The 26,662-nt window shown below is 44.3% G+C and overlaps 1 protein-coding gene across 3 annotated transcripts in view; it reads left to right on the forward strand.

Moving 5' to 3' along the window:
- Positions 1 to 26,662, forward strand: part of LOC133138939 (TOX high mobility group box family member 2-like) — a 123,562-nt gene that overhangs the window by 92,274 nt on the left and 4,626 nt on the right. For 2 of the 3 annotated variants that reach the window (XM_061258094.1, XM_061258095.1), the window contains 3 exons: positions 7,707 to 7,943; positions 14,644 to 14,871; positions 24,349 to 24,429. In XM_061258094.1, coding sequence (XP_061114078.1) covers positions 7,707 to 7,943; positions 14,644 to 14,871; positions 24,349 to 24,429 — 546 coding nt within the window. The remainder of the gene's footprint in view (positions 1 to 7,706; positions 7,944 to 14,643; positions 14,872 to 24,348; positions 24,430 to 26,662) is intronic. The other variant, XM_061258096.1, reaches the window with a different exon arrangement.

Raw genomic sequence — 26,662 nt, forward strand, 5'->3', positions numbered from 1 at the left:
CCATGCCTGTGAGCCTGAGGGGATAATGTTGTATTATTATAGTCATTTGTTTCAATTAAACGCTCTGTGGTTTTACAATAGCAACTGTGAACCTGCGCGGGTAAGCCAGTGCTTCTCAGCAAGATACCGGCAGAGCGGCTGGGCCGGGGAGCTCCGGCCCACTCAGGAATCCCCGACCCCCGCCTCCCCTCCCCTCCCCCGAATGCCGCCGCCGGCTCCGTTTGGCAGACGCGGGGCTCGGTGCAGTCATCCGTGCGCCCGAGATAACCCGGCGCCGGAGAAGCTTCTGGAGCGCCACGCACGTTCGCCGCGGTGGAGGGAGCGTTCCTCTCGCCCGCTGGGGCTGCCGTCGCCGTTTACAACGAGCTCGTGAAAACGCTCAACCGCGCCCCCTCCTGGTGCAGTCCTGCGTGCCAACCCCGTTGGCCATGGGAATTTACACACACACATGGGGGAGGGCAGTTCCACACACACATGGGGGAGGGTGAATGGGCACCTCCGCACACAAGGGGGTGGGCACTTCCACACACACGGGGGGGTGGGCAGTTCCACACACACAGGGGGGTGTGGGCAGTTCCACACACACAGGGGGGTGTGGGCACCTCCGCACACACACACAGGGGGGTGTGGGCACCTCCACACACACACAGGGGGGTGGGCAGTTCCACACACACAGGGGAGGTGAATAGGCACCTCCGCACACACACTGGGGGGTGTGGGCAGTTCCACACACAGGGGGGTGGGCAGTTCCACACACACTGGGGGGTGTGGGCACCTCCGCACACACACACAGGGGGGTGGCAGTTCCACACACGGGGTGGGGGGGGGGGGTGAATGGGCACCTCCGCACACACACAGCGGGGTGTGGGCACCTCCACACACGCACAGGGGGGTGGGAAGTTCCACACGCACAGGGGAGGTGAATAGGCACCTCCGCACACACACTGGGGGGTGTGGGTACCTCCGCACACACACACAGGGGGGTGGGCACCTCCACACACACACTGGGGGGTGTGGGCGCCTCCGCACACACACACAGGGGGGTGGGCACCTCCACACACACACAGGGGGGTGGGCACCTCCACACACACACAGGGGGGTGGGCACCTCCACACACACACAGGGGGGTGGGCACCTCCACACACACACAGGGGGGTGGGCAGTTTCGCACACACACATGGGTATGGGTGCCAGCATTTAGCTGGCTTTGGGGCTTTCTTGTAGGGCACGCACCAGATAAGTCCAGAAACGCCCCCTTCCACCGCCCCCCCCCCACGTGCCGGGGCTGATTATGGGGCCCTGGAGCCGAAGACAGACCCCGTTACATCATCCCGGAGCACTGGAGCCTTAATTATGTCACTGAGAGGTGGCAAAAGGTCCATGGCAACAGGGCCCGCCCCTGCGGAGGGCGGAGCCAGCCATTCGGTTGCTCACCTCGACCGATGGCAGAGGAAGGAGGCCAGCTGAAAACCCAGCTAGACTTTTATTGGCACTGAGAGGTTGAGCGCCAGGGCCAATCCGTGTGCATGGCAACCCAGGGACAGTGCTTGGTTGGACGCACACACTGAGGCCGCAGAAAGCATTCCTTGACTAAATGGGGTTTCTGGTGACCGGGCCCTCCAAAATAACTTGAGTGCCGAGTGCTCTGCCACCAAAAGCAATCATGAGTTTATATTTTTTAAATAATAAAAAAAGCAGGATGTTGGTAGTCAAGCCATGAAGATATGTCACCTGAGTTTTAACTACTGTCTGCAGTAAACGCTGGTGGTCTCCGGATGTTTCCGGATGTTTCAGACTGCACCCCCCTCCCCCTCCCCACAAAACAATAATTAGGAAGCAACACTGTGGTGCCCATGTGTAAATGGCTGACTACTTCTGCACTTCTGTTTTTTTCCCCCGACAAAACTCAACTCAACAGTGTATTCCTTTTTATGGGTTTATGGTCATATTTTCAGTTGTTGCATTTCTCATTTATACTTATGTAATCTGTATGTATTCATAATTTCCATTTTTATTACTGGTTAACTGGTTATCGCTGGAGTGGGAATGTCCATTGCCTGGCCTGGCACGACTGCTCATGTTACTGATGTGAATGTGCGGATGTTCTCTTTCATTGTAAGTGGGCCTGGATAAGTTTTTGCTAAATTAATATAATGTAACATAGCGTAACAATGTTTTGACAGGATCTTTTGTTTTCGCCAGTACTCAGGAAGTATAAGTAATAATAAGTGAATAAAAAACAATGTTACTGAATAATAATTGTGGGGTCAGGAGGGATGTGGTCTAAGGAGTGCATTATGCACGGTGGTAAACGGACAAGGATCTGAAATATCGATTGTGCAAGTGTCGCCGCTGAGTTCGCCGTTGTTGTTCCACGGACCTGTAAGTCAGTCAAACCCTCGCTGAGATTCTCCCCTGACAAGGCCGATAAACTGCCGCTCGCAAACCAAGCCGCGCGTGGAACCGTTTCAAAGCCAAACACGGAAGGACAGCAGCTTTCTGATTCCTCATCTCCTGCTGCCGAAAACGTGTCTAAGTTGAAGACCTTCGGCCAGGAAAACAACCTGCACGGGGCCGGCAGGCGTGTGCTCACGTGAATCCTCTTTGCTTTATATTTTTACATTACATTACATTAATGGCATTTGGCAGACACTTTTATCCAGAGCGATGTACTACAAAGTACAAAGTGCATACCCATAACCAGGGACAAGTGCACTGAAAGACCCTAGAGGGAAGTACAATTTCAACAGCTACCTGCACAACAAAGAATTCACCTGTGTTTTAGGAAATTATGAAATTATTAATACACGTATGTTCCAGTTGAAGTAGTGATTTTGCACAGTGCGTGGTGCGAATAGAAGATGCACTGAAGCTATTTGCACTTTCACACATTTACACTAAACTAATCAGTGGCTTTGGAGCAGTACGTTTTGTTTCAGCAACTTTTTTTCACTTGTCTACAGTATTTCCTAAATTGCCTCACTAACCAGGAATTTAATTTTGTTCTGATTAATTACTCTACATCTAAAAATCGCAGGTTTGTGGTTGTTGTGATATAATTATTTAAAGTTTGTCTTTTTAAATGAACTTGTTATAATAAAAAGTAATCACATCTGTGTTGTACCCCAGGAAAGGGGAGAAAGATCACAATTGCAATGCTAGCAGTGTTTCCTCATCAGTAGCTTAATTATCTCATTATTTAAACATTATTTAAACATTATATTATCTTATTTATTTATTAACAATAAACCTTTACATTTTTCAATAAATCAAAATTCCCCAGAACATGTAAACCATGTCTACTTTCCCTCACAAGTGTGAATATGCAATGACAATTAAATTACCACCATTATGTTTTAGTACACTGTCAATGGATAATAACATCACTATAGTTTAAATAATTCTCCAACTTAAATTTCAGTTTGGCACCTTTTTAAATTCCAGAGGCATTTCTGTTTCATTCCATTAATTATTCTCTAATTTGCACATTAATTTAATTCGGATATACTTTTTCCTTTATAGCCATCATCTTCGTCTGTACTGACAAAACAAACACTTTGATTTCATAAAACTTCTTACTAACAAAACTACAAATAATTGTAATATTAACCATGTTATTACAGAAAAGCATTAGCACCCAATATACAAAAGGAGGATACCACCTCTATAAACCATGTTGGCTGGACAGCATTCACATTTCACGTGCGGCTATTGTGACACTCAAATGGCCCAGTAAGGTAGCATGTGCAGCTACCATGTATTCTGTAAACACTCGGTAAAACTTGGTAATAAACCTTAATGAACATGTAACCTACAGTAAAAAGGCATCGCCTACCGTTTATGACCTGCTCCACCCAGACATGCTCAACATTCACTCTATATTACATTCAAATTAATAATGAGATGAATGTAACTGATGGAATACGGTCATCATTGGTGCAGAAAGGGGATTTGACTTTAGCAATAATGATGTGTCAGAAGGTACAATATCATGATGACTTATCACAAAATTATCGCTACATTTATAACAAAATATAGGCATAATCGAGGCAGCAATCTTTAACTTTAGTTGTTTTTGGAAAGCAAGGAAAAGTACAGCAAAATTAGTCCCGGCATGAAGATTTGTATTCTAGGTGGTTTACTGGGGAGCAGATAGCATGTCTGTCCGTGTCTATTTGGCTGTGTGATGTGTGTGATAGGTTCTGTGTCACGACACACATTCATGTGTCTCAGACCATTAAATTAAACATTTTTTGGGGGGGAAACAATAGCTTCCAGGTTTGAAAACGGACAAAAACTCTACCTTTTTCCACCTCTCAACCTGCACGGGTAGTGCACTGGGAAGTCTAACAAAGCAAGTTGCCGAGACATGAGCTTCCCCCCTCCCCCTCTTGCAGATGACATCATGGAACATTACCATATAGTACCTATGGCAACCAACAACCATTCTAATATTCTTCCATAACGTTTGTAGAGCAGTCACATGGCCTGCTTTAGCGGAGAGCAGCAGCTGCAGAGACAGGGCTCTGAAAAGCTCAAACGTGGAGGAGCAAGTCTATCGCCTCATTAGATACTGCATGCTGCAAACTGGAAGCTCTGAAATACCGCCTTGCTTTAACTTCAAGGTTGTCAAAGAGGATGGAGTTTGAGATTACGTCGATCCAAAATGAGGCTCAGGGTGAAAGCCATGAGCACTGCTAAAGGTTCCAGAAATATGGGTGGTGGTTTTTGCATGTTTGTGCACAGTTTTTATACTCACTCACACACACGCATGCACACACACACACAAGGTCCATTTATGGATATCTAGGGAGAAAAATATGATAATGAAGAGGATGCAGGTTCAACCACAGCGGAGTTCATTTTTGTTTCCTTAAAATGTTTTAATTTTACCTGCCTATACTCCTTAAATGTGTCCATTAATGCTGCTGCCAGCTTGAAAACAATGATCAGAATCTAACCAGCACCTCTACCAGAAAACCTGCAAGGAATCAAGCTGAATAGAATCGAAGCTGGCTGAAAAAATATAAATGATTCTCTCTCAATTAAGAGAACAGAACTGGGTCTTTCTGCTACTTCCTAAAATCTGCCCATACCTTAATCTTCAAGGAGTACTTTAGTATGGGAAATAAAATCTCCCAGTCTGGCCCCTGGTTCCTTTCCTCTGCTTCAGCTGTCTGTTTGTGTTGTGTGTGGAGAGACATTACAGGCCCCGCTTAAAGGGTGAGGATCCTACCCCGAGGCTGTTGCTATGGAAATAGCCCGGTCTCTAGCAACGATAGCCCATTCATGTTTGATTAATTGGTTTTTCAGTGCTTCTTGGTTTGCGAAACCTCCACAAAAAAAGGGGCTTCTCTGCACAAAATAGAAAATTAATGGATTTTTTTTTTTTCTGAAGCCCACTTCAACGTGTTTGGAAATTGGAGCGATGGCATTCTGAATTATTATTTAAATGTAGGGTGGGGGGATGGGGGGAGGGAAACGCAGGGAGGAGGAATGCTTTTGTTCGATCGGGGGCCCTTTTGTTGTCGACCACAGAGGCAGAGGAAAATGCACCGCTCTGGAAAAGGGAGCCGTTTGCAGCGGCAGAAAATTTGGTTTCTTAGCCTCTGCCGCTACGTTTTTTTAAACTCCAGCAACCCACTGGGGCCAATTAAAGGAGCTTCGAACGCGGGGCCCTGCACCTCGTGAGCTTTAGCGCTGTTTATTAAGATCAGATCTGCGGGGGTCTTCCAACCTTATCTTGTTAGCGCGGTGTTAATCTAATTAGTTTTTACTTATGAATGTTTCACCAGATTAACGGATGCCGGGGCACAACTTGGCAATTTGTGCTGATTAGTTAGCTATTCCGTTCTGCCCGTTAATGTTGCGCGCGCTGTGGAAAACACTATTTCCTCTTTCATATTCCCCACCCAGCACAAATGGGCAGTGCTGTTGGGACCAGAATGCAGAACTGATTGCGTTTTTTTTATTATTCAGTAAGCAGTGTAATTTTGCTGATGTATGTTGACGTAAATACCTGGATAACAGCCGAGAGGCCGCTAATATCAGGTGTGGCATCGGTGACATGTGGCTCAGCAGGGTTTAGTTAAACCGTCTTAGTTCTTTGGTGGAAAAAAGTGGAAAACTAAATCAGTTAAAGGTACAATCGGTTATTTTAGACTAACAATTGAGAGAGGAATTGCAGCAGCAAACACCCTGAAACCACAACCAAATGTTTATCCCTCCCCCTTCTCTGTGAACACTCTAACATTGAAACCCCCTTGTGCCATTGGCTGTGGCAAATCGAACCAATTGTCAACCAATGAGCTTGAATTATTGTACAGTTATAAAATGGTTTGGTGCAGAGTGTCGGTCCGTCAAATGCATATTTTGAAACCCAAATTTAAGAACTATAAACACAGGCAGAGAGTGAATCAACATGTCAGTGTATCATTAATATCCTTCTGGGCCCAAGGAAAGTTCACTTTCAGAGAGATGGTGGAAGGGAACAGGAAACAATAGTTGATCAGGCCAGATGTTGAAATGGTTTTGCACAGGAATTGATTCAGTGTTGGTAGGTAGTGAGCTTTGTTATGGTTTGACCTAGACTGAATGCATTCCTATACATCATCATATAAGCGCAGCCTTCATTCATCAGCCAGCATAAGAAAAATACTGTGGGTCATGGGAGTGGTAGACGTGCTGAGAGATGCTTTAAGACCAGCTGAGAGATGTTGCCATGGACTACCCATACTGTTGTGAAATATTTGCGCATTCCGTTGTTTTGGACCCCTCCCTGACAGCCGGGGGCGGCACGCGATGCACGGTCTCCCTCCGAAGGGCGCGGCCGTTTCTCAGCTGTCCGAGCCCAAAGCGCCGAAACGACCAGAGCTTCAGCGTCAGTGTTCTATTTTCAGCAACCGAAGACAAAGGACGAGGAAAATCTCTTAATCCGTTTGGAATAATGAACATGAGAATAGGCACCAGGGCGGGGGTGTGTGCGGGGAGGGGGGGTGGGGGTGGTCTATATTCGTTGAGCAGGACCGATGGCATCCAGGAGTTTGGAGCACCCCGTAAAAACTGTCACTCGTATGTCACACGAGACTTTCCCAGCGAACAGAGCGGAGTTTGGCTTGTGGCTGTTGGGGGTGAGATTGCAGTCACGGCTGCGCATAGCGTACAATGCTACGCCACCATTTTGGGTGATATTTGTGTGGTGATTCTTGACCTGCTGTCATAAACTCTCTACCTGTGTGTTTATGTTCCCTACTGGCGCTTCAACAGAATCACCCCAGTGAACCTAGCATGCAAGTTGTTGGGCGTGCTGGTAAGAAACCGTGTGAGTTTCAGGGTCCGCTGGTGAGAAACCAGGGTGTGGGCACGACTGGCCGTGGTGACCATCTCTTGCTTGTTTTTGTTCAAGTTGAAACGTTGTAAAATGCTCTGTGTCACTGAAAGCGTTTTACAACCCCTAGTTTTACACCGTTTGGTTTTCACAAAGACCAGAGGGGGACATTGGGTAAAGTTTGCTTCCAGTCAGCTGCAGGGGTACAGTATCACCCGCCTGCAGTCCCCCCAAAAAAACCAAAAGGCCCTGCGTTCCCAATGATACCCCCCCCCAAACCCCTCCCTCCACAGGAGGCCTTGGGGAGGTCACATGTTCTGCAGCAGCCAATGGGGAACGGGGAAAGTTTAGTAAAGCTCCTCTTCTTCTCCCCCCCCAGATCCAGGAGATGGTTCGCCCAGATGGCCTACATTTTGACTCCGCCCATCAGAGCCCCCTGATAAACCAATCACCTAGGATACTGTCGCGTCACATGGGCGCTCTGTCCCAGCTCCACTCTCAGGTCGGCCTGCGAGGTGTCCCGCCCTACGGGTCCCCCTCACCTCCAGGAAGTAAGTCAGCCACGCCCTCCCCCTCCGGCTCCGCCCAGGAAGAGGAAACTGATTCCCATGGCAAGGTACAAAGCGTGGAAGCACTTTTCTTTGCTAAAAACAGGGAGGTGTGCAAGGGTTTGGGGTGTATGGCAGGAACACTATTTTGACATACCGAGTGGCAATGTTGGGCCTGTCGAGGAGGCGGTGGCCGGGGCTTAGCACCTAGCACAAATAAATAAAGGTGGAAGCAGTGATAAATATAGACAGTTCAGCCAAATTAAATAGTGAAATTTTTTAAATGCATTTCAGTCAGTTTGCTGCTCACTGTAAACGGAAACCTTCCTATGAAGCCCAGTAGGTTGAGTTAAAACCACACCTATTTGTTAAAACCACACTTTTTCTTACTGTATTTCGTGTCAGTCTTAATATGCGCCCGTCATTTTCGCCCGTATGTAATCTCTGAAATATCTCCCTTTTCACTACATCAAAATGCATAAACCTGTACTTGAAAATCCATTCTCATGTGACATGTGACTAGTATGTCACATGACAGGAATGGCTTATTACAAATTCATATCCAAATTAGAGATCGGATCAGTGCCCCAGAGATCAGATTCCTCTTATGGCAACTGTTGTTTAAGTCAGAGTTTCTCAGCTTCTGCCAAAAAGAAAAAACTGAAAAATGCCCAGCGAATCAGACAAAGTGTTTGTCAGTTGTAACGTGTCAATGCCTTTGGAAATGGGTGATCTTTCACACTCTCCAAACTTGCCCTCCCCCCTGGCCTCACAGGGTGAATGTGGAACGGCAGTTGTTACTGTTTCAGCAACATGGGAGGGTGGTACAGATTTTCGGGAGGGGCAGGATTTTCCTCCCTCATTGCCTCGTCAGTTTGAGAACTCCCAATCAGTCAGTCCTGCTCCTTTAGTCAGTATTTCACAGTGAGGCAGGACGTTGATTAGTTTGTGACATCTGGAGACGGCTCAGCGTGTGGACGTAATTTCAGCTTGTGTGTGTGCACAATGCCAGTGTGTTGCATAATATTGTCGGCGTGCAGATTATTCCGCCCCCAAACTCTTGGAGGATGTTGTCAGGGTTTTATTTGAGCACCTGCAATGCAGTGAGATAAATTGGTCATACTGTTTGTTCAACTCTCCTCTCTCGCCACCGAGAGGCTGAATAGTGACACCTAGTGTCCGACTCTGGAAATTGCACATACTCCTGAGACTCGTGATTGGTGGTTTTGTTGTTTTTGCCACACTCTCATGTAGAATGGTGGGCATTCATTTATGTGCCTAACTAGTGTGTTGTTATAGTTATTGTTGTTAGTTAGTGTTGTTTTTCTCCTCCAGAGGGTTGCTTCTTCCAGAGGTTTGCTTCTCTCTCAATGGATACAACTTTTCTGTTCTGCTGTGTTTTCTTTTTTTCTGGAAGCAGTAGCATTTTTTCTTTTTAATTTTTATTTAGCCACACAGTGATCTGGCCATCAAGATGAATTTGGAGTTTAAGTGAAATCCAGTAAAACATTGGACGCCACCACAGCAACAGCAACAGTGGTTGCATTGTACTGGTAGTTGTAGTTCCCATAAAGGTTGGTATGTTTTTAATCAGCCCTGGATGCAGTGTCAAATGTATGGGGTGCCTCCCGTTATACAATTTTCTTTGTCTGAACAGGGCTCTCATTCCTGTGGTTTGAAGAACAGTGTCTTCTGTTAAATCCTTGAAGAACATAAGAATGAAAGCTCCAGAAACCAGATGCTGAAGGAAAGGAATGTCCACTCGAATTGGCACATGAAATCTAGAGTGCTTTCGCTAACAGGCTGACGTATTCTAGCTAAACAGATGAAGGGCTTTCAAAAACCTTTGTAGCTTCGCCGATTTGATCAATTTGATTTGAAAATAAATCCTTGTCTACTCGGCCGTGCTCATTAAAATGCAACGGCAGGACAATGACGTTCTGTTCTCTCTTAATGTTGGGTTGGTCCAACCGCGAGCCAGCCTATATACGGGCCAGAGAGTCAATTTCTCTCATTGTTAGATCGATCAGCATCTGCGTGCAAGAAAACCGCGATGCGCTTTCCCCAGAATAGCACATTTTCACAAAATGGTGTTTTCGTCTTCTGACAGGCATCTTGCGGCAATACGTGTGGCGGCGTATAAATATAAATGATTATTCCTACAGATTATTTCCCCTTTCAGTGTGTCATTCCATTAGCTTCCCACCAATTTATTCAGCTTTCACATCAAAGGGAGAATGAGCAGATGCCATTTCAAACACTTTTTGCCTCATTGCATAAAAGGGGAAGATGATTATTTTTTAATGAAACTGCACAAAAAAAAAATAAAAAAATACTAATAATATAACCGTGGTGTGAAATAGGAAGTAGGGCTGGAACAGCTTCCTCTTTGCTGTGAAATGGCTTTTCATTCATTTTGTGTTTGGCAAAACCAAAGTGAATTTCCATTTGTACGTTTTTTATTTATTTAAAATTGCTTATGCAGAACTCAGAAGTGAATCGGCCTCAGGTTTTAACAAAGCATTCCAAAATAATTATCCTGTGATTCCGCGTATCACCCTGCATAGTTTCAACTGCAGGCTTATTAAAAATGTTTGATTGTTGTTTTGTCAACTCTTCAAAGGAGGCAAAGGACACAAAAAGCTTTATAGTTCCCATTTAAATAATTATGAATATAAATCCTGTAAAGCAGGTATTGTATGACTTAAAATCCGAGGGAAAACTATAGTGGCCAGTGCCTAAACCATAAATATCATAGCAATCTTTCCATTGTCTTTTAAAAAACATATTCTTTTAAAAAAATAGGAAAACGTTAAGCATGTGAAAGTTGTAGCTACTTTGAATTTGCAGGCAGGAAAACATTTACAACCGTCAAAACAATGCCTCGTCTTTACCAATATGGAAGTGTCAAAATGGCAGTTCTTGCGCAATATTGCGTTGGGGGTGGAGGGGGGCGAGAGGACGGTGACTTTTACAATCAAAACCCGTTTTTTTCTCTCACTTTTACAATCCTGCCCAATAAACGCCATTGTTCTCATCCGAATCTGTTTGATGGAAAAAAATTCAAATGAACGGTTGCGCCATGATGTGCAGAGGTACAGCATGTTAACTTGACCTTTGAAGTCAGAGTCTCCAAACCACAGGCTCAGACCGAAACGCGCCTGCCAATCGCACTGCGGATACCTGTTTGCGTCTTCTCTCGGATATCGCTGTCCGAGTGAAAACAGACCAGGCACGGAAAGCAGTGGGATTTGCAGCGACACATTTTCTAAGAGCGAAACATTTTATAAGAGCAAAGCTCATTGCTGTACCTCTTCATTCGTTCCGATAGATGCATGTCTTTAAATCCCATTTCTAAGAAATGCAATTTTCTAGAGATGTCAAACCTAAATTGCATATTAAAAGTCTGAATAAGCAATAGATTTTTCTGAGCGCAAGTCCTTGGATTCCACCCCTCCCGAATCAGTGGTGATATGATTGTATTTTTCCATATAAACTTGCAGAGATGCTTTTTGTATTTACGAACTGGGAGGTATATGTTGTTTTTTTGTTTTTTTTTGAAAGAGGTCCTGATTATCAAGACCTTTCGAAGCTGGTAAATAATCCATTTTTCAATTCTGCCAGATCAGGTTCTATTCCTTTTCAAGGATATCCTTAGTCCTTAAAATGTAGGGGAAAAAAGATGTAGTTTGGTGTATAACTAGTTCTAGATTTGCCAATAATTCAAGCTCATTGGTTGAAAATTGGTTCTAATTGCCACAGCCAATGGCGTTTCAACATCAGCGTGTTTACAGAGAAGGGGGAGGGATAAATAGTGTTGTGGTTTGAGGGTGTTTGTTGCTGCTATTCCTCTCTTAACCATTAGAAGTCAGAAATGACCTATTGTACCTTTAAGCAAAGCGATTATGTACAGCAAGCTGCAGATTAATCAGGCTATGACTCCATCCACTTCAGTTCTACAGCGGGAAAGATACAGTAGGATCATTCCACCTGCTCACAGAACAAATCAGAGTATAGTGTTCACAGCACTCTGTGAGAAGAAAGACGCTCCCTCTTAATTAACACACCAGGTGTGCTGTGAGTAAGCGCCAGGGCTTTAGGCAGGATTTTGCACTCGACAACAGATGAGAGAAATTCACACGGCGCTGAACTGAAACAGGTTCTTTAGAAGTCACTGCGGTCCAGCCTCCGTCGAGCAAGTGTTTTTACACAAACCCCGACCAGTTTCCTGCTCCGTAAAGATATTACTTTATAATCTGCCTGACAAGAGAGTGAGCGCTTTGCGTTAGCAAGTATTGCCACAAACTGCTGGTCACTTTGATACTGGCAAGATTGGGTATCTTCCAGGCTGAGGTCAGTTACACTGACTCAGGGACCCAAACTCAGGAATGCATTAGATTCTCTTATGTAAACTTTATGGGCTGGTTTCGTGAACAAAGATTAAGCTTAGTCCTTAACTAAATTGAGCTTTTTTTTATGGAGAATCTCCATTCTATATGCAGTTAATTTAGTCAAGGATTAAGCTTAAACTGTGACTGTGAAACTGGCCCTATATGTATGTATGTGCCCAGCATGCCAAACAATAACTGGCAGATACTGTTTCCGTATACATTTTTACACTGTACATAGGAAACCAGTGGTGAATTATATTTCCACATACTGTGACTATGCTTGCATCAGGTTGTGTGCATCATGTTCGGTGGATTTGGGTCACACAGGAGAATGAAGTTTATAAACGAGATGTTCTGGCAGGAGACTTGGCACAGTCCGAGATGTTCTGGCAGGAGGCTTGGCACACCCCCTTAACCCCTCACCCCCCGACACGGTCCCCCACCATGGTGCTTGTTGAGCTGTGATCACTTCTTAATCTCTTCTCCCCTCTGCTTCCCCCCCGAATAACGCAAAATGAGTATCATGATTGTTTTCTATGTAATATGATCGACGAAGAAGTGTTTCATTTCGCTAAGCAACAAAACAACAAACAACATCCGGTTCACATTTGCTGATTATGTTTAGACAGCTCATTGTTCATGCAAAAACATATATTTATATAAACTATAGTGGGCCAGTAAGTGTGGGAACCTGTGTCTGAGTATATATTTTTGATGATATGGATTTATATATGAAAATATATGCACATATGGAGTGTAAATGGCAGAATGCAATTGAGTCTCTAAATGCCTATATTATAGAATTTAATGCCGTGTCTCTCTGTGACGAAAAGGTCACACAACCACACATTTAATATTCATAAGAGCTGTGCTTTCAGATATTGAGAGTGAGTTGTCAGTTTTTGCAGAAATGAAAATGTCACTTTGCGTCTGCATATCAGTGCTGGATAATTCAGAAATGCTTATTTTTGTTGTATATTTACACCGTTTTTGAGGATGTGCCCAGACCAGTGATTTCTCCATGAGGGGTCAGAAAATGTTTGTATTGGACTTTAGCATTGAGAATGAGGTGAAAAAAAGTGATGACTGTCAACAAATAGAAGTTACTAGACTGCCAGGAGTCTGTAATAACCTCGGGACTGGATATTGATGTTGACTAGGCAACCGCGCGGTTATGGAACAGATGTCTGATTATTTGGTTAGCAGTAGCGCTGAATTTCTGACCCATTAAAAAATGTGAATAAACAGGCATTGCAGAACGAGTTTCCATTCTGTTAGGTGCTTGTTTGACCACTGTGTAGATCCCTGGTATTTTCACAGATAAACCCTTGTGTAGTCTTAACATGCTGTATACTCCCCTTGTCCTGAGGGTCAAAAATGACCCGCCTTCACTGAACCCCTAACATAAAGCATCTTAATTGCATTTTAAACCCCAAATCTATTTTGCATGAAGAAACAACCTGTCACTCAACCTTGTCATCAAATTTCAAGTTGGAAAAAAGATCAGCTAGGGGTTGCTGTTAAACTGTTGAACTGTTAAACATAGTGGCAGGTCATTTTTGACCCTTAAGACAACACAAGGGTTAAGTTTAGTTGTTCTAAGTTTAGTTTAGTTGTTCTAGCCCTGCATGGTCCCAGATAGCAGTTACAGTAGGTAGTGTGGTCACTGTCTGTCTTCCTTCCGTCTATGGCCCTGTCTCCCACAGTGTCTGTCTGTCAGCATACACTCAGTGAGCACTTTATTAGGTGTATATTAGACTTATTTTTTTGACTTAAGTCTTCTGGTGCTGTAGCCTATCCACTTAAACGTTTGACCCGTTGTGTGTTCAGAGATGGTCTTCTGCATACCTCTGTTGTAATGTGTGGTTAGTTGTGTTACTGGTACCTTCCTGTCAGCTTTGCCCAGCCTGGCCCTTTTCCTCTGACCTGATTTCTGTCCGCAGAACTGCTGCTCACTGGATGTTTTTTGTTTTTCGTACCATTCTCTGCGCAGTCTCTGCGGTCGCTGTTCTGTGGCTCTTAGAAACGCGTGCAGTGGGCTCAAGAATTATTGGCACCCTTAATAGAAATGGATAAAAAAGGCTGCATAAAATAAACAACATGGATAATGATCAACATTTTATCTTCAAATATATGTAGTTCACGCTTATGTTTTTTATTCACATTTAAGACAAATTATTAGCACAATAAGAAATATAAGAATCAGTCTATAAAATATAAGAAGCATCAGTTTTTCAGAAGAAATATGTTAAATGTGACATTCCCGTTGTATTCGTCTCTCCTGTTACGACACCCTCACTGTGAGTGTTAGTGTTAGACTCTTAAGAGTCCTTAGGCTGCCCCGTGGTTGATGTCCGTCTGTCCGTCCGATCCGCAGATGGCCGGGGAGAAGCGGCCCTCATCAGAGATGATGAAGAAGCCCAAGCCCCAGAAGAAGAAGAAGAAGAAGGACCCCAATGAGCCCCAGAAGCCCGTCTCCGCCTACGCGCTCTTCTTCAGGGACACCCAGGCCGCCATCAAGGGCCAGAACCCCAACGCCACCTTCGGGGACGTCTCCAAGATCGTGGCCTCCATGTGGGACAGCCTGGGGGAGGAGCAGAAGCAGGTGAGCCCCGCCTCCTGCAATTAGCGCCTCGTTAATCGCCCCGGCGACGAGGCTCATTCCCACGGGGAGCCGCGGGAGGCTGTGATTAATGCACAGATGTGCAGGGTGTGTTCTGCATCGGGGCCCTGCATTCATTTTCATTTAGTTCATTTCACTGTTTTCTTTACACACCTTTTAACGTTTTTATACGCCCGTGTTTACTGTAAACCTCCTCTAATTCATGGTATTGCTTCATGGAGGTTGTTCGCTGTTGAGTGAGGTGTGCTATAAAGGTTGGAATGAACCTACAGGACTGTATATCTCCAGGAACACAGTTGGTCAGTCCTAGTGTAGAGCAGGGGCTATGCCAGGGATCTTCAAATCATAGTCCTCGAGGGTTGTTGAGGGTGCTGGTGTTCCGCCCTCCCTTTACGGCTAGATAAAATAAGTTTGTATACTTTTGTATGATGCCCACATCACACTGTCATCATCACACTAAACTTAGTATGTGACTCAAGCTCATGTGTGTGATCAGTTTGCCCACGATTTGTGTAATTAGTTTGCCAGGCTTTGAAAATGAACCCCAGGTGTGCAGTTGGACATCAGCACATAGTGTGTCAATGGTCTTAGCCATGTTGATCTGTAAATATGTGGTATTCATTCAAACAGGAAATAAGGTCAGGATTTTCATAGGACCACTGTTTGGTTTCACTCATTTACACATACTTTGCAGGTTTCCACAAATAGTTTAGCTAAATGTCTCTGCTCTAAATGGTTAAATGTGCAGTAAACACCTATTGCATCTTGTAGGTTTCTCACTGTCGCCCTACATTGAAACACCCGTTGTACCAGTATACTGTGGTTCAGCACCTTTGATATATAAATATATATACATGTCTGTGTCCTTCTTCTCTGTATAATTGTACCTTTTGTTTTTCACACATTTATAAGACAATGACAGATGGAAAAAATAGTACCTAGTTTCCTAGGTACTAGGTAGTCAAGATTATGTAGAAGATTACTGAATGCTACTTGCTATAGATTTACAAATGCAATCATTGCCACCACTTAAAACTTCCCTGTCAGCCTTCCCTGTTTCTAGCTGAAGAACGGTTAAAAGACACGTTCCTTAGGGGCTGCTGGGTGGCTCACCCTGTTAAGGCACACATCTACTGGTATTCAGTTTGAACACGGCCGTCCGTGTGAACTGTGCCAGCTGTAGCTGGCAGCCCCACAGAGCAACCCACAGTTGGCTCTCAGGTCACAGAACGATGGGTAGGGGTCAGTCGTTCCACTGGTTGATTGTGCACTTTGCCTGTTGAGTTACACATGGAATATCCTCCTCCAGCTCGTGTCTGTGTGACCGTGGTGAGGTAAAAAGCAGCGGCTGACATCACACGCTTGCCTGGGCTCGCCCAAAATCGATAGCCAGGGAGAAATACATTTCCGAACAAGCCCCCTGTGGAAGCCAAATGCAGTCCACCTTAACGAGGCAACGGGGATTTTCTCTTCCTTATTTTAGACTCATTGACTGGATTATTGTAAAAGGAAAAGAGGTCCCCGGGCTCTCATTAAAATGTGTGATTTTATTTCCCTAATCCCAGCCAGAGAAACGCTACAATGCTGCATGGCCTCACAGACTGTTAGAGAAACTGAATGAGTGCCACAGTGCCGACCAGTGCTACCACAGTAATAGGTAGATTGTCAATGAAGCATCTGTTATTTTGCATAATACAAAATGGAAGAACCTTTAGCCAGACTAAATGTGTGCCTACCTTGCTAATTTCTTGCACAGCAGTTTTAGTCTAGTTGAGAGACAGCTGAGTGACAGTCCATTTGATTAAATTAAACTAGAAGAAACACAGAAAGTGAAATACAAAGCGCGTTGCTCATTGCTGGGAGATAGAATCCCAACCCTTGACTCATTGATGAGGGTCAGTCCGCCCAGAGTTAATCATCCAAATTTGTCGTCTTCGTGCAAGCTTTCTCGAAAATCCAAGTGTTTTGGAGGGTGGGCTGTTCTCAGCGGGTCGTTCTCGCCTGACCTGGGTTGCGTCTTTCCAGCGTCTCCTTCAACGTGAAGACCTCATTTCCCCACGTTTTATTTATATCGGTTGCCTGGCGATCCGATCATGCAGAGAATACGAGATTAGCAATCACCTCGCCCTTTAGTGGGCCTGAAGGACACGCGTTCGAGGAATGCTTCTATTGTTTTGTTTTGTTTTTCTGTTATTATTTTTTAACCCCTTCTGGGCCAGCGGTCAGTGCAATGACCTCTGGAAGAGTTGATTCTCCTGCTTCCCAACCCAGGTTCAAATTGATGGTGCAGTTACTGTAATGTAAACACAGCATTCCACTCAAAATGGACTTGGACTAAGCAATAGCATTAAATATATTTTAATTCATGATACCCTATTGTTTAATCCTCAAGCAAATACAAAATTAGTCTGATTGTTGATTCTTTTTCCTATAGATGTTTTTGTCTCCAAAGTGAAAAGAACAGCATATTATTGTGTTGTATTAGACAAGTTTCAGTTACACTGTGATTTAAATAAGCTTCATTGGTCACATATTCATGAAACATCTGCAACATACAAAGCTTTCTCGGTGTCAGATTAGAAATTGGAGATTTCTATCACTTTTTCTATCATACTGAATATGGTTTCATCTGATAAGGTCCCTGTAAGGATGTTGCATTTACCGTATATTCCAAGTTGTTATTTATTGCACCTGCTTGTTTTGATGGTGTACATGTGACGCACCTCAACACTGTACCTCAATATCCCATAATTATCCTTTCCACAAGGGTTTGCAGATGGCAGGTGCAATCCCACACGGTACAGGTCAGAGAAGGGGCAGTATATATTTAGACTGGGAGGCTCCCTGTCTTCAAATGAGCCGTGTGCGTAACGCTTAAGATAGCCTTTTATTCGATGAACTGTAGGTTTTAAGGCCTTGCCCCAATTAGTCTTGTTTAACTCATGGAAGGAGGTCCATCCTACAGCTACAGAGTTCAGACTGTGTTTCTATCCTTGCCGTAATTAATGACCCACCATTCTTCTCATTGCACAAATAAATCACCATACATTATCCGGCGCATGTCTTCCTTCCAAGCGAGGATCCATGCTATCTGCGCTCGTCTTTCTCCCAGAAAAATAAAAATAAAAGGACATGTCAGGGCTGCTTCGCCATAGCCGATAAGGGATGTTGTGGATGCGATCTTCAACCCTGAGCTAAAGCACTTGTTTCTGCTTATCACGGTTTTGACTGAAGGCCGCAATTAGCTGAACCAGGTGTTTTTTTTTAGCGCTGGCCCAGAACAAAAGCCAGCACTCTCACAGGATTTACAGATGGGATTGGGCTCTCCCGGTGCGTCATTGCCCTCACTGTTAAGACGCAAAACACTTATCCGGCCAGCGTAGCCGTTTTCAAGGCCTTTCAGCGCTGATAAAAGGAAAAAAGGCTTTGGAGTGTGAAAATCAGTGCAGCTAATGCAGCGTTGAGACCAGATGTGAGCTAGCTAAATGAGCAGCTTTTGTACAAATGTTTGGGGGAAGTGAGCCAGGGAGCTATCACAGGGTCAGAAATAACAGAGTCCCCCCCCCCAATCCCTCCTGGGGGGGGGCCCTGTGTCAGGTGGTTTATTGAAGTCAACGATGCGCCCGATTGGTGGGTTCCAAGAGATGAAAGAAGAATATTGAGATGTGATTTCATGCTACAGTGAAGGACGGGCCTTCATTTTTCTGAATATCTTTGACCAATTTTTCAAATGGATTTTTAAAATACATCTTTAATTGCCATTTGGGTTTGACACTTCTTCAGAAACCAACCAATGCATTAGATTTGATTGCTCCTTTTAAGGGAATAGATAAGCATGAGCCCTGATCTCAAAAAGCATATCAGGACTAAGCATTAACTAAATTTAAGGAAAAACATTACAGAAGAAAGACTTTGTTGACGCTTCATGAGAAAGACTTCCTTTTCGAATTGACAAAATGGTCACTTACACGCTTAAATTGGTGTTTTGGTGTTTAGTTCAAGCTTAAGTGCTCATTGAAAAATTGCGGTGTTGTTCATTGTGATTTTATTTCTAACAGTCGGATGAACAGTTAAATACCACTAGGACAGCACGCCACATGAGATCAAAGATAATTTAAAAAAACAAAGATTCCCATGCTGAACGATGTGATAAACAATGTCGCCCACAGCGATTAGCGGCTTATGTAATGTACAAGTTCCAGCTTCTCTCTCTAACAGCCCTCGTTCTCTCTGGAGTTCCCATCTTAGCGCTAGCAGATCCCTCCAGTCACCGTCGGGCTCAAATATTTCACTGCTGCGGTTTAACAGCCGAATGTGTGCTCTGTGTCGAGCGCCGTGCTTTAAACAGGTCTCGCAGTCCTCATTAACTGCTCAAATTTTCAATTACACAGTCGTATTAGAAGCACAGCTTCGTACGTGGGACGTCTGGCCTGCAAATCACGACTCGCAGTGTTTATAGAAGAGTAGCAGCGTCGCTTCTTTATGGGTTCTCCTATGAGCTCTGTTACCGATCTACCTTCTATGAAAATAAATATAACGACTGGTAGGGATTATAGGCTGTATGTCACCGACTCCAATGCATGGGCCTGAGTCCTTAAAGGCATTCAGCTTCCTTCTCTAAAAAGTGTAAATCACATAGAACATACTGGTCTGGTTTATCATTCATCACATCATAATATTTTGCATTTTGTTTTTCTAAACAATATTTTTCGCATTCCATCCTTTTATGTAGCCCGCACGTGCCATGTTGATTTTAACCATATGGCGATGAATGTTATACATCTAATGTGTAATCATCAATGTATGTATATATTCCCCCTCACCCTTCAATTATAAGTGTTTTCCACTGGGGCGACGGTGCCTTAAGCCACTGTCCTTTGTCTCCTTGCTCAGAGAGAGGGGTTCGAGCTGCTTCCTTTGAAAGGAGAGGGGGAGGGGGGGGGAAGCCAATGATTTGCAGGTGCGGTGGAGGATGAGCTATTGAGATGAGTAAGGCTCTGTGCTCTAATGGGGGAATCGTGCTGCGGGGCCAGGAGTGGAGGCGCTGGTTAACTCCTTCCAGCCCAATGGAGCTTCCACAGACCTCCTGATGTTCACAGTCATGCTCCGGCCACCATCTTAGCAGAGCCAGGGCTCCTTCCTAACACTTATTTTGCTCTTTTTCTTGCTATTTGTTCTATTCCGCGTATCGAGAGAGGCTAGGAAAAGTGGCAAGAAAAAGAAATGAAGATCTAGAAAACGTGAATTAGGAAAATGGAATGTCCTTGCTCCTTCAGACGTCAGTTTGAATGTCGAGGAGAGGTGGATCCACGGGTCGATCATTTATATGTCAGGCTTGCCGAAAAAATACTTCCGTAAAGGATGCACTGATGTTTTCTTGCTCAAAGGAAAGATTGGGACTTACTAACTTCTACTTCTAGCTCCTAGAGGGAACATTTAACAGGTTTGAATGTCTTAAAGAGGACCTTGATCAATTTCCAGGTCAGGAGCAAGTAAAAGAAAAAAGAGGAGAAAAATTAGCGATTGGAATGAGCCCCAGGTCTTTTTCAGGGGTTTTTATCCTGGAGAGCCGCAGGGCCCACTTGTTTTGTAGCTACTTAGGAATAATTGATTTATTTAATGAGGTTGAACTCACCTTTCCTGGGACCTCATTTATAAACGGTGCATACGCACAAAAAAAGTTGTGCCTGCTATATCAACAAAACATCATCACATCCAGTATAATCGAAGACCTTGAGCGTTGTATTTAAGCCACACATTTAAGCAAGCAGGTGCTCAGGGTTCTTAGAAGCACTTGAAAATGTCAAGTGCTTCAGCCATTAAAAAAAAAAACCTGTAATGCTCACATCTATTTTTTAGTCAAAATCAAAACAAGAGTGCTTTGTGGATTTATTATATCAGGTGTAGCCCGTTCACGCTAGTTTGTGAAGGCTTAAGTATTTAGAAGATTGACAAGATGCAAGCGTTGCAAGCAGGAGCACCACCACAGATTTTGGGCCCCATGAAAAGATCTCACATTGAGCCCCACCATCCTAGAAAATCCTAGGTTTTAATACAGAGCTGCCAAACACTGTTCCTAGAGATCTACTGTCCTGTAGATTTTCACTCCATGCCTAAAAAAGCACACCTCACTCAACAGCTAGAGATCTCATTGAGCTGCCAATTAGTAGAATCAGGTGTGCCAGAAAACAGTTGAAATTAAAACCTGCAGGACGGCAAAAGCCACGGTTCCCGGAGCTATTTTTTGAGGACTCCAGTCAGTCAGGGCTCTTGGAATTGCTGCTTTTACGGATTTTATTAAATAGCACCAGAGCTATTAAAACTACAAAGCACCGTGCTCGCTACACCTCCGAAGACTCGTATGGTGTTAGAAATGCGATTGAAATTGTAGCATTGCCTTGCATGTGTGCCAGAATCCAACCACCGGACATTAACTTCTAGTTGGAGGTTAACCAGCCAGACCTCCTCGTGTAGCTCTGTCTGGCACCTGTAACAGAGCTGCAGATGCAGGGGATCGCCCTCTGAATGACATAAGGAAGCCAGGGACACCACCAAGGATAATGTATCAGCCCTCCCTACCCTTAGAGATGACCCTGTTCTTTTATTCCATGATGTCCTTCCCACATTCGTAGCTTTCAGATGCAATATACCTGAGAGCTCAAAGTGCTTGTAAGCCCAAGAGAGCAATGTTTCTTCCTAGAGACCATAAATTCTCACTTCTTACTACGAGGCCAGCTCCAAATAAAAGGAGCGTGAAGAAACTGCTATCTAGTTTGTTCGAGCTGTTGTTATTCTTCACCTGTGTGTTATAATTGTATTCCCAACAAGGCTGTGCGTCTATAAGAGGCCAATACAGTGTGTGGAAATTGCAGTACAAACTACTTTAAACATGTTTTGCTGTCTGTATTTTATGTTTGGATGTGTCTTATATCCACATGTTCGCATATTCTGTCTTCTGTTTACTTGACCCTTTAATCTTTTATGTGATCACTTAGTGCCGTGCCTGGTGTTATTTATAATCGGAACACTTCTCAAGAGTAACTGTGGTCCTTTTAATGAGTCAGTTATGCTTTCTCCTACGTGCTCCCACACGATGTTCTACTACAACATTAGTTAGCGCCAGTTACGCTGAGAAAGGAGTTCAGTGTAGAGCACAGCTGTAAACGTTGTAGTAGAGCAGACCAGTCCACATCCTTTGTTTTACATTTGATTCACCATTACAGATGGTGAATTATTTAAAAAGAACTTCATGTCAGGGTCACGATTTTATTACATTTCGTTTCAGGATACATTCGTACTTTTAGCTCAATGACCATTAGTGACAAACCGTACTCACTAATGGATAGTTTGGGTGATGCTGCGTTAGTTGGTCGTCTAACAACCGTCAACCAACAAGGAGAGTTCTAACTAGCTACTTTGCAAACAAACATGGAGGGTAGGCTGGAAATGTATTATTGTTATTCTCCAGCTACTTCTAGTAGAGACCTACAGCTGCCCCTTCATTAATCAGGCTAAATACCTGGTTTCACTACCTGCTTTCAGCAGGAATAACTGATGTTTGTTGCTCCCTTGAAGAAATGTACTTAGGAAACTCAGAACCGTATTTAGCGGTAAGTTGGAAAAGGCCTTAAAAATGGCAGATAGGCCTTTCACCGTATTTTTTTTCGGATTTGTTAAATTCCCTTGGGATCTGTGGGTTTGGTTTTTTTCTCTCCCTCTCTCTCTCCGGTGGAAGAACAGTGTCTCACCAGCGGGGCGGATTTCCCAGGGCTTAATTACCGTTTTCACGGAGCTGAGAAAGAGAGAGAGTCAGGCTCGCGCCGGCATCCCTCTTCAAAGGGGCTCGTAAAAGCGGCCTTTCCCAACCGCCAACCTTCGCGCTTCGCCGCGCTGGAGATACAGTAAAGGTCAACCGAGAAAAACGGCGTCTGTTTCTTTCTCCGGCCTCCTCCTCCGGAAAGATAAGAGGGGAAACCCAGGTGTTCACGGAACAGAGCGAGGGCTTCATCACAGCACACCTGCTGCCCCCTTACATATACATAATATCGCCATTCGAATTGTGAGCTGCATTGCATTGAATTGAAATTAAATCTGCCGGGAGTAGTTCTGGAGTTAAGGTATCAGTTAAATAGTAGGTCTATCAATATTTTAAATATTTCAAGACTGCTTGGGGCTTGATTTTTATTTTTCAGTTTGAGTTGGTCTATTTTATTATTTATGTAGACTATAGATGTTTTTGTATTCTGTCTTTCATGGGGGAACCGCCTTGGCATAGAATGAAATGGTGGCAATAAAGATGACCTGGCTAAAATCCACTTTAACTTCAAAATCCCACTTTTCATAGTGGGATTTTCTTTATCAAAGTCCCGTAGGTTTTGCTAACAAAGGCTCACATATACAGATGTGACCTGCCTTCACATGCAGTGAAGAGAAAAGCCATTGATATGAAAAGAAATAGTAATTCTTTTTTATGTGTGTGGTGTTTAATAAGTCCCCGGGAGAGGGAGGAGAGAAACAGGCTGTATTTTATTTTTTTCCCAGTTTTTCATGACACATTGGGCCACTTGGACTCCATTTGAAACAGAAACGAACAGACACCGACTGCTGTGCTCGTTTATACCAACATTACACTGAACTAAGTTACAGCAGCTCAATTTATGATGGAGCCATACGGAAATGTGGCAGTAATGTGATTGCAATGTGAATGAGGTGTCTTCTGGACAGAAAGTGCGGAACGTTCTGGGCTGACCTGGTAGCATCACGGTTTGTTTAGTTTAGTTGTGCTTCTGAGCCAAACAAACCTGTGTCAAAGTGCATGTGAGGAAATGGTGTGGTGTATGACAGGGCATCATGATGTTCAGGTTAATGTGAAGTGGACCAAAGCCCAGCCAAACCGCTACATGCCTCCTGTCTGTTAATTCAACTCGTATTGAGTTTATATGAATACAAACGGTCTCAAATGTAATATTTTCCTGTGCATTCCCTGTGTCCTCTGTCATAGACTCTCTCCCTCACACACACACACGGACACACACACAGACTCTCTCCCTCACGCACACATACACACAACAGACACAGGCTCTCTCCCTCACACACACACACATACACACACACATACACTCTCTCACTCACACACACACACAGACACACACACAGACTCTCTCCCTCATACTCACACACGCACACCAGACACAGACTCTCTCCCTCACGCACACATACACACAACAGACACAGACTCTCTCCCTCACACACACACACATACACACACATACACTCTCTCCCTCACACACACACACTGACACATACACAGACTCTCTCCCTCATACTCACACACACACACCAGGCACAGACTCTCTCCCTCACGCACACATACACACAACAGACACAGACTCTCTCCCTCACACACACACACACACACACACACACTCTCTGACCAATGTGCTGTTTGTTTTCACACAGGCGTATAAGAGGAAGACCGAAGCCGCTAAGAAGGAGTACCTAAAGGCCCTGGCAGCGTACAGAGCCAGCCTGGTTTCCAAGGTAACGTGCGCCCGTCTGATGCGTGTGCAGGGTCAGTGTGGATATGGCAGTGATAAATTAGATGGAGAATTCTGGCTAATCTCGGGGGAGGGGCGGGCCCGGTGAGGACCGTGCCGTGACAAGAGCGTACCAAATTAAGCCCCCCACCCCTATCCCCCGCCTCCCCCAATCCCACACACCCCACACATGCAATTCTGAGCAAGAGGAGGGGTTTCACTGAGAGCAGTAATTCACCTGTGCTGGCAGGAGATCCAAAAAACAATCCATTGTCCTCAAATGACTCCTGAACAAACTCTCACCACACCTGCCTCCTTTCCTACCTTTAAAACCCCCCATCCACTATGTACTCCCACACCTGGTCCCTTCAAATGCACCCCATGAAGCAAGAAATCCTCTACGTTTGGGGGAGAAAGGCAGGGGCTGAATCTCTCACTCTGGCAACCCTGAGCGAGTGTTTTCAATGCAGGGTTCGGCTGCAGTTTTTTGCTTTCTGTGGAGATGATTGGTTCAGTAGCTCACAAGTTGCGTGCTTTTCACAAGGATTTACCCTCTGAACTCCAGAGTCTACATCCCTCCATATGGACTTTCTACCTGTGTGGACCTCTTATCTCCTAGCTGAATCAAATCTTACCATCCGGACTTATCGGCCAGCGGAGGATGGGCCCCTATAGCCAGGTTCCTCCCGAGAATAAAGCGACTTTGAGACAGCCTTTTGTGAAAAGCGCTATACAAATAAAATAGATCTGAATGGAATTGATTTCATTAGAGGAAATGAATAAAACATTGATTTGTGACTCATCTGATCACACCCAGGAAGGCCAGGCTACTAATATGGCCAGCCGTTCAACTTTTCGTCTGTTTCTCCACAAAATGGCGTGGAGAAATTTAGCAGCGGCAGTTAAATTGTTGTTAGTTTTTATATTGACAGTCAGAAGATCTTTGAAACTGGTTTCTTTCTCTTTACATCAGTTGGTTGACATTTGCCCATTGTGATATAACACTTACAGTAAATCAAGAGCGTTTCAAAGGGAAAAATAAATAGATAAAAGTGGAAAGAAAGAAATAACAATAAAGATGCTAGATTAATTAAATGAATTATGCGCAATGTTCTCTGTAGATTCTGAATTCAGCGGAAGGCTTTCGTAATCTCCTTTTGCTTGGAAAATGTGTTTGCAATTTTCCCCTTTCCTTAACAAATGCAAATTGCATTACCATGCAGGACATCTCCTCCCTCCCTCTCTCTCTCTCTCTCTCTCTCTCTCTTTCTCCCCTCTCTCCATCTCTCTCCCTCTCTCTCTCTCCCCTACCTCTCCCTTTTCTCTCCTTCTCCTCCCCCCTCCTTTTTGCCCTCTCCCTCTCTCCATCTCATTTCTCCTCAGAATCACAGCCTCCAGAAGAAGAGCCATGATTGCAACCTGAATGCTTCATTCAGCGCCCAGTTCCTATGGCGCTGTTTATTAACAACCCGTCTCATCTGTCTTTTCAGCTAATTAAATATTCAGTCAAATCTGTGATTCACATTTGAATTATGCGCAGTGTAAGTGCGAAACATTTGAAGCCTCGCAAGGAAATAGTAAAAAAATAACCGCCCTACTCGGTGGAAAATATTGGCCTGATAAATGACAATTTTGAAACCCAATAGCTGGCTGCTGTTGTATAGATGGTTTGGAAGGAACGTCTTGTAGAAGCTCTGACATGAATCAACGTGGATTCAATAAATGTGGGAGTCAAAGGAAATGAACCTGGATTCATTTAACGTGATAAGTTACTGGAAATCTGCCTGAATGATTCAATAAACACAAGAGTCACTGTGAATCAACCTGAATTCAATCAGTACGGTAATGATTGGAAATTAACCTGTTCTCCTGGATCTCTCTCTTTCTGGATGCAACTGTTACGTCAAAAATGAACAAATGCATTTGATGATCAAAAACTGACTGAAAAGCATGACATGGTTCAAATGCCTGGTTCCACACCACCCTTCAAAATAGTTTTACTATGCTGGTATGTTTTACCATGCTGGTGAGTTTTTTACCATGCTGGTGAGTTTTACCAGCATGTCTGCTGATATATGCCATTCCATTCTTGGTTTCCATTGCGGAGAAATCTCTCCTCCCTGTTTGTGGACAGAAATGCCACCAGGTTCCATTAACGCATTGAAAATGTACAGTCCAGCCCCTTTTCTCCCTCACCTGATTTGTTCTCCTCTAATGTACTCTCATTTCTCCTCTCC

This window comes from Conger conger, chromosome 10 (assembly GCF_963514075.1).
Source record: "Conger conger chromosome 10, fConCon1.1, whole genome shotgun sequence".
Lineage (NCBI taxonomy): Eukaryota > Metazoa > Chordata > Actinopteri > Anguilliformes > Congridae > Conger > Conger conger.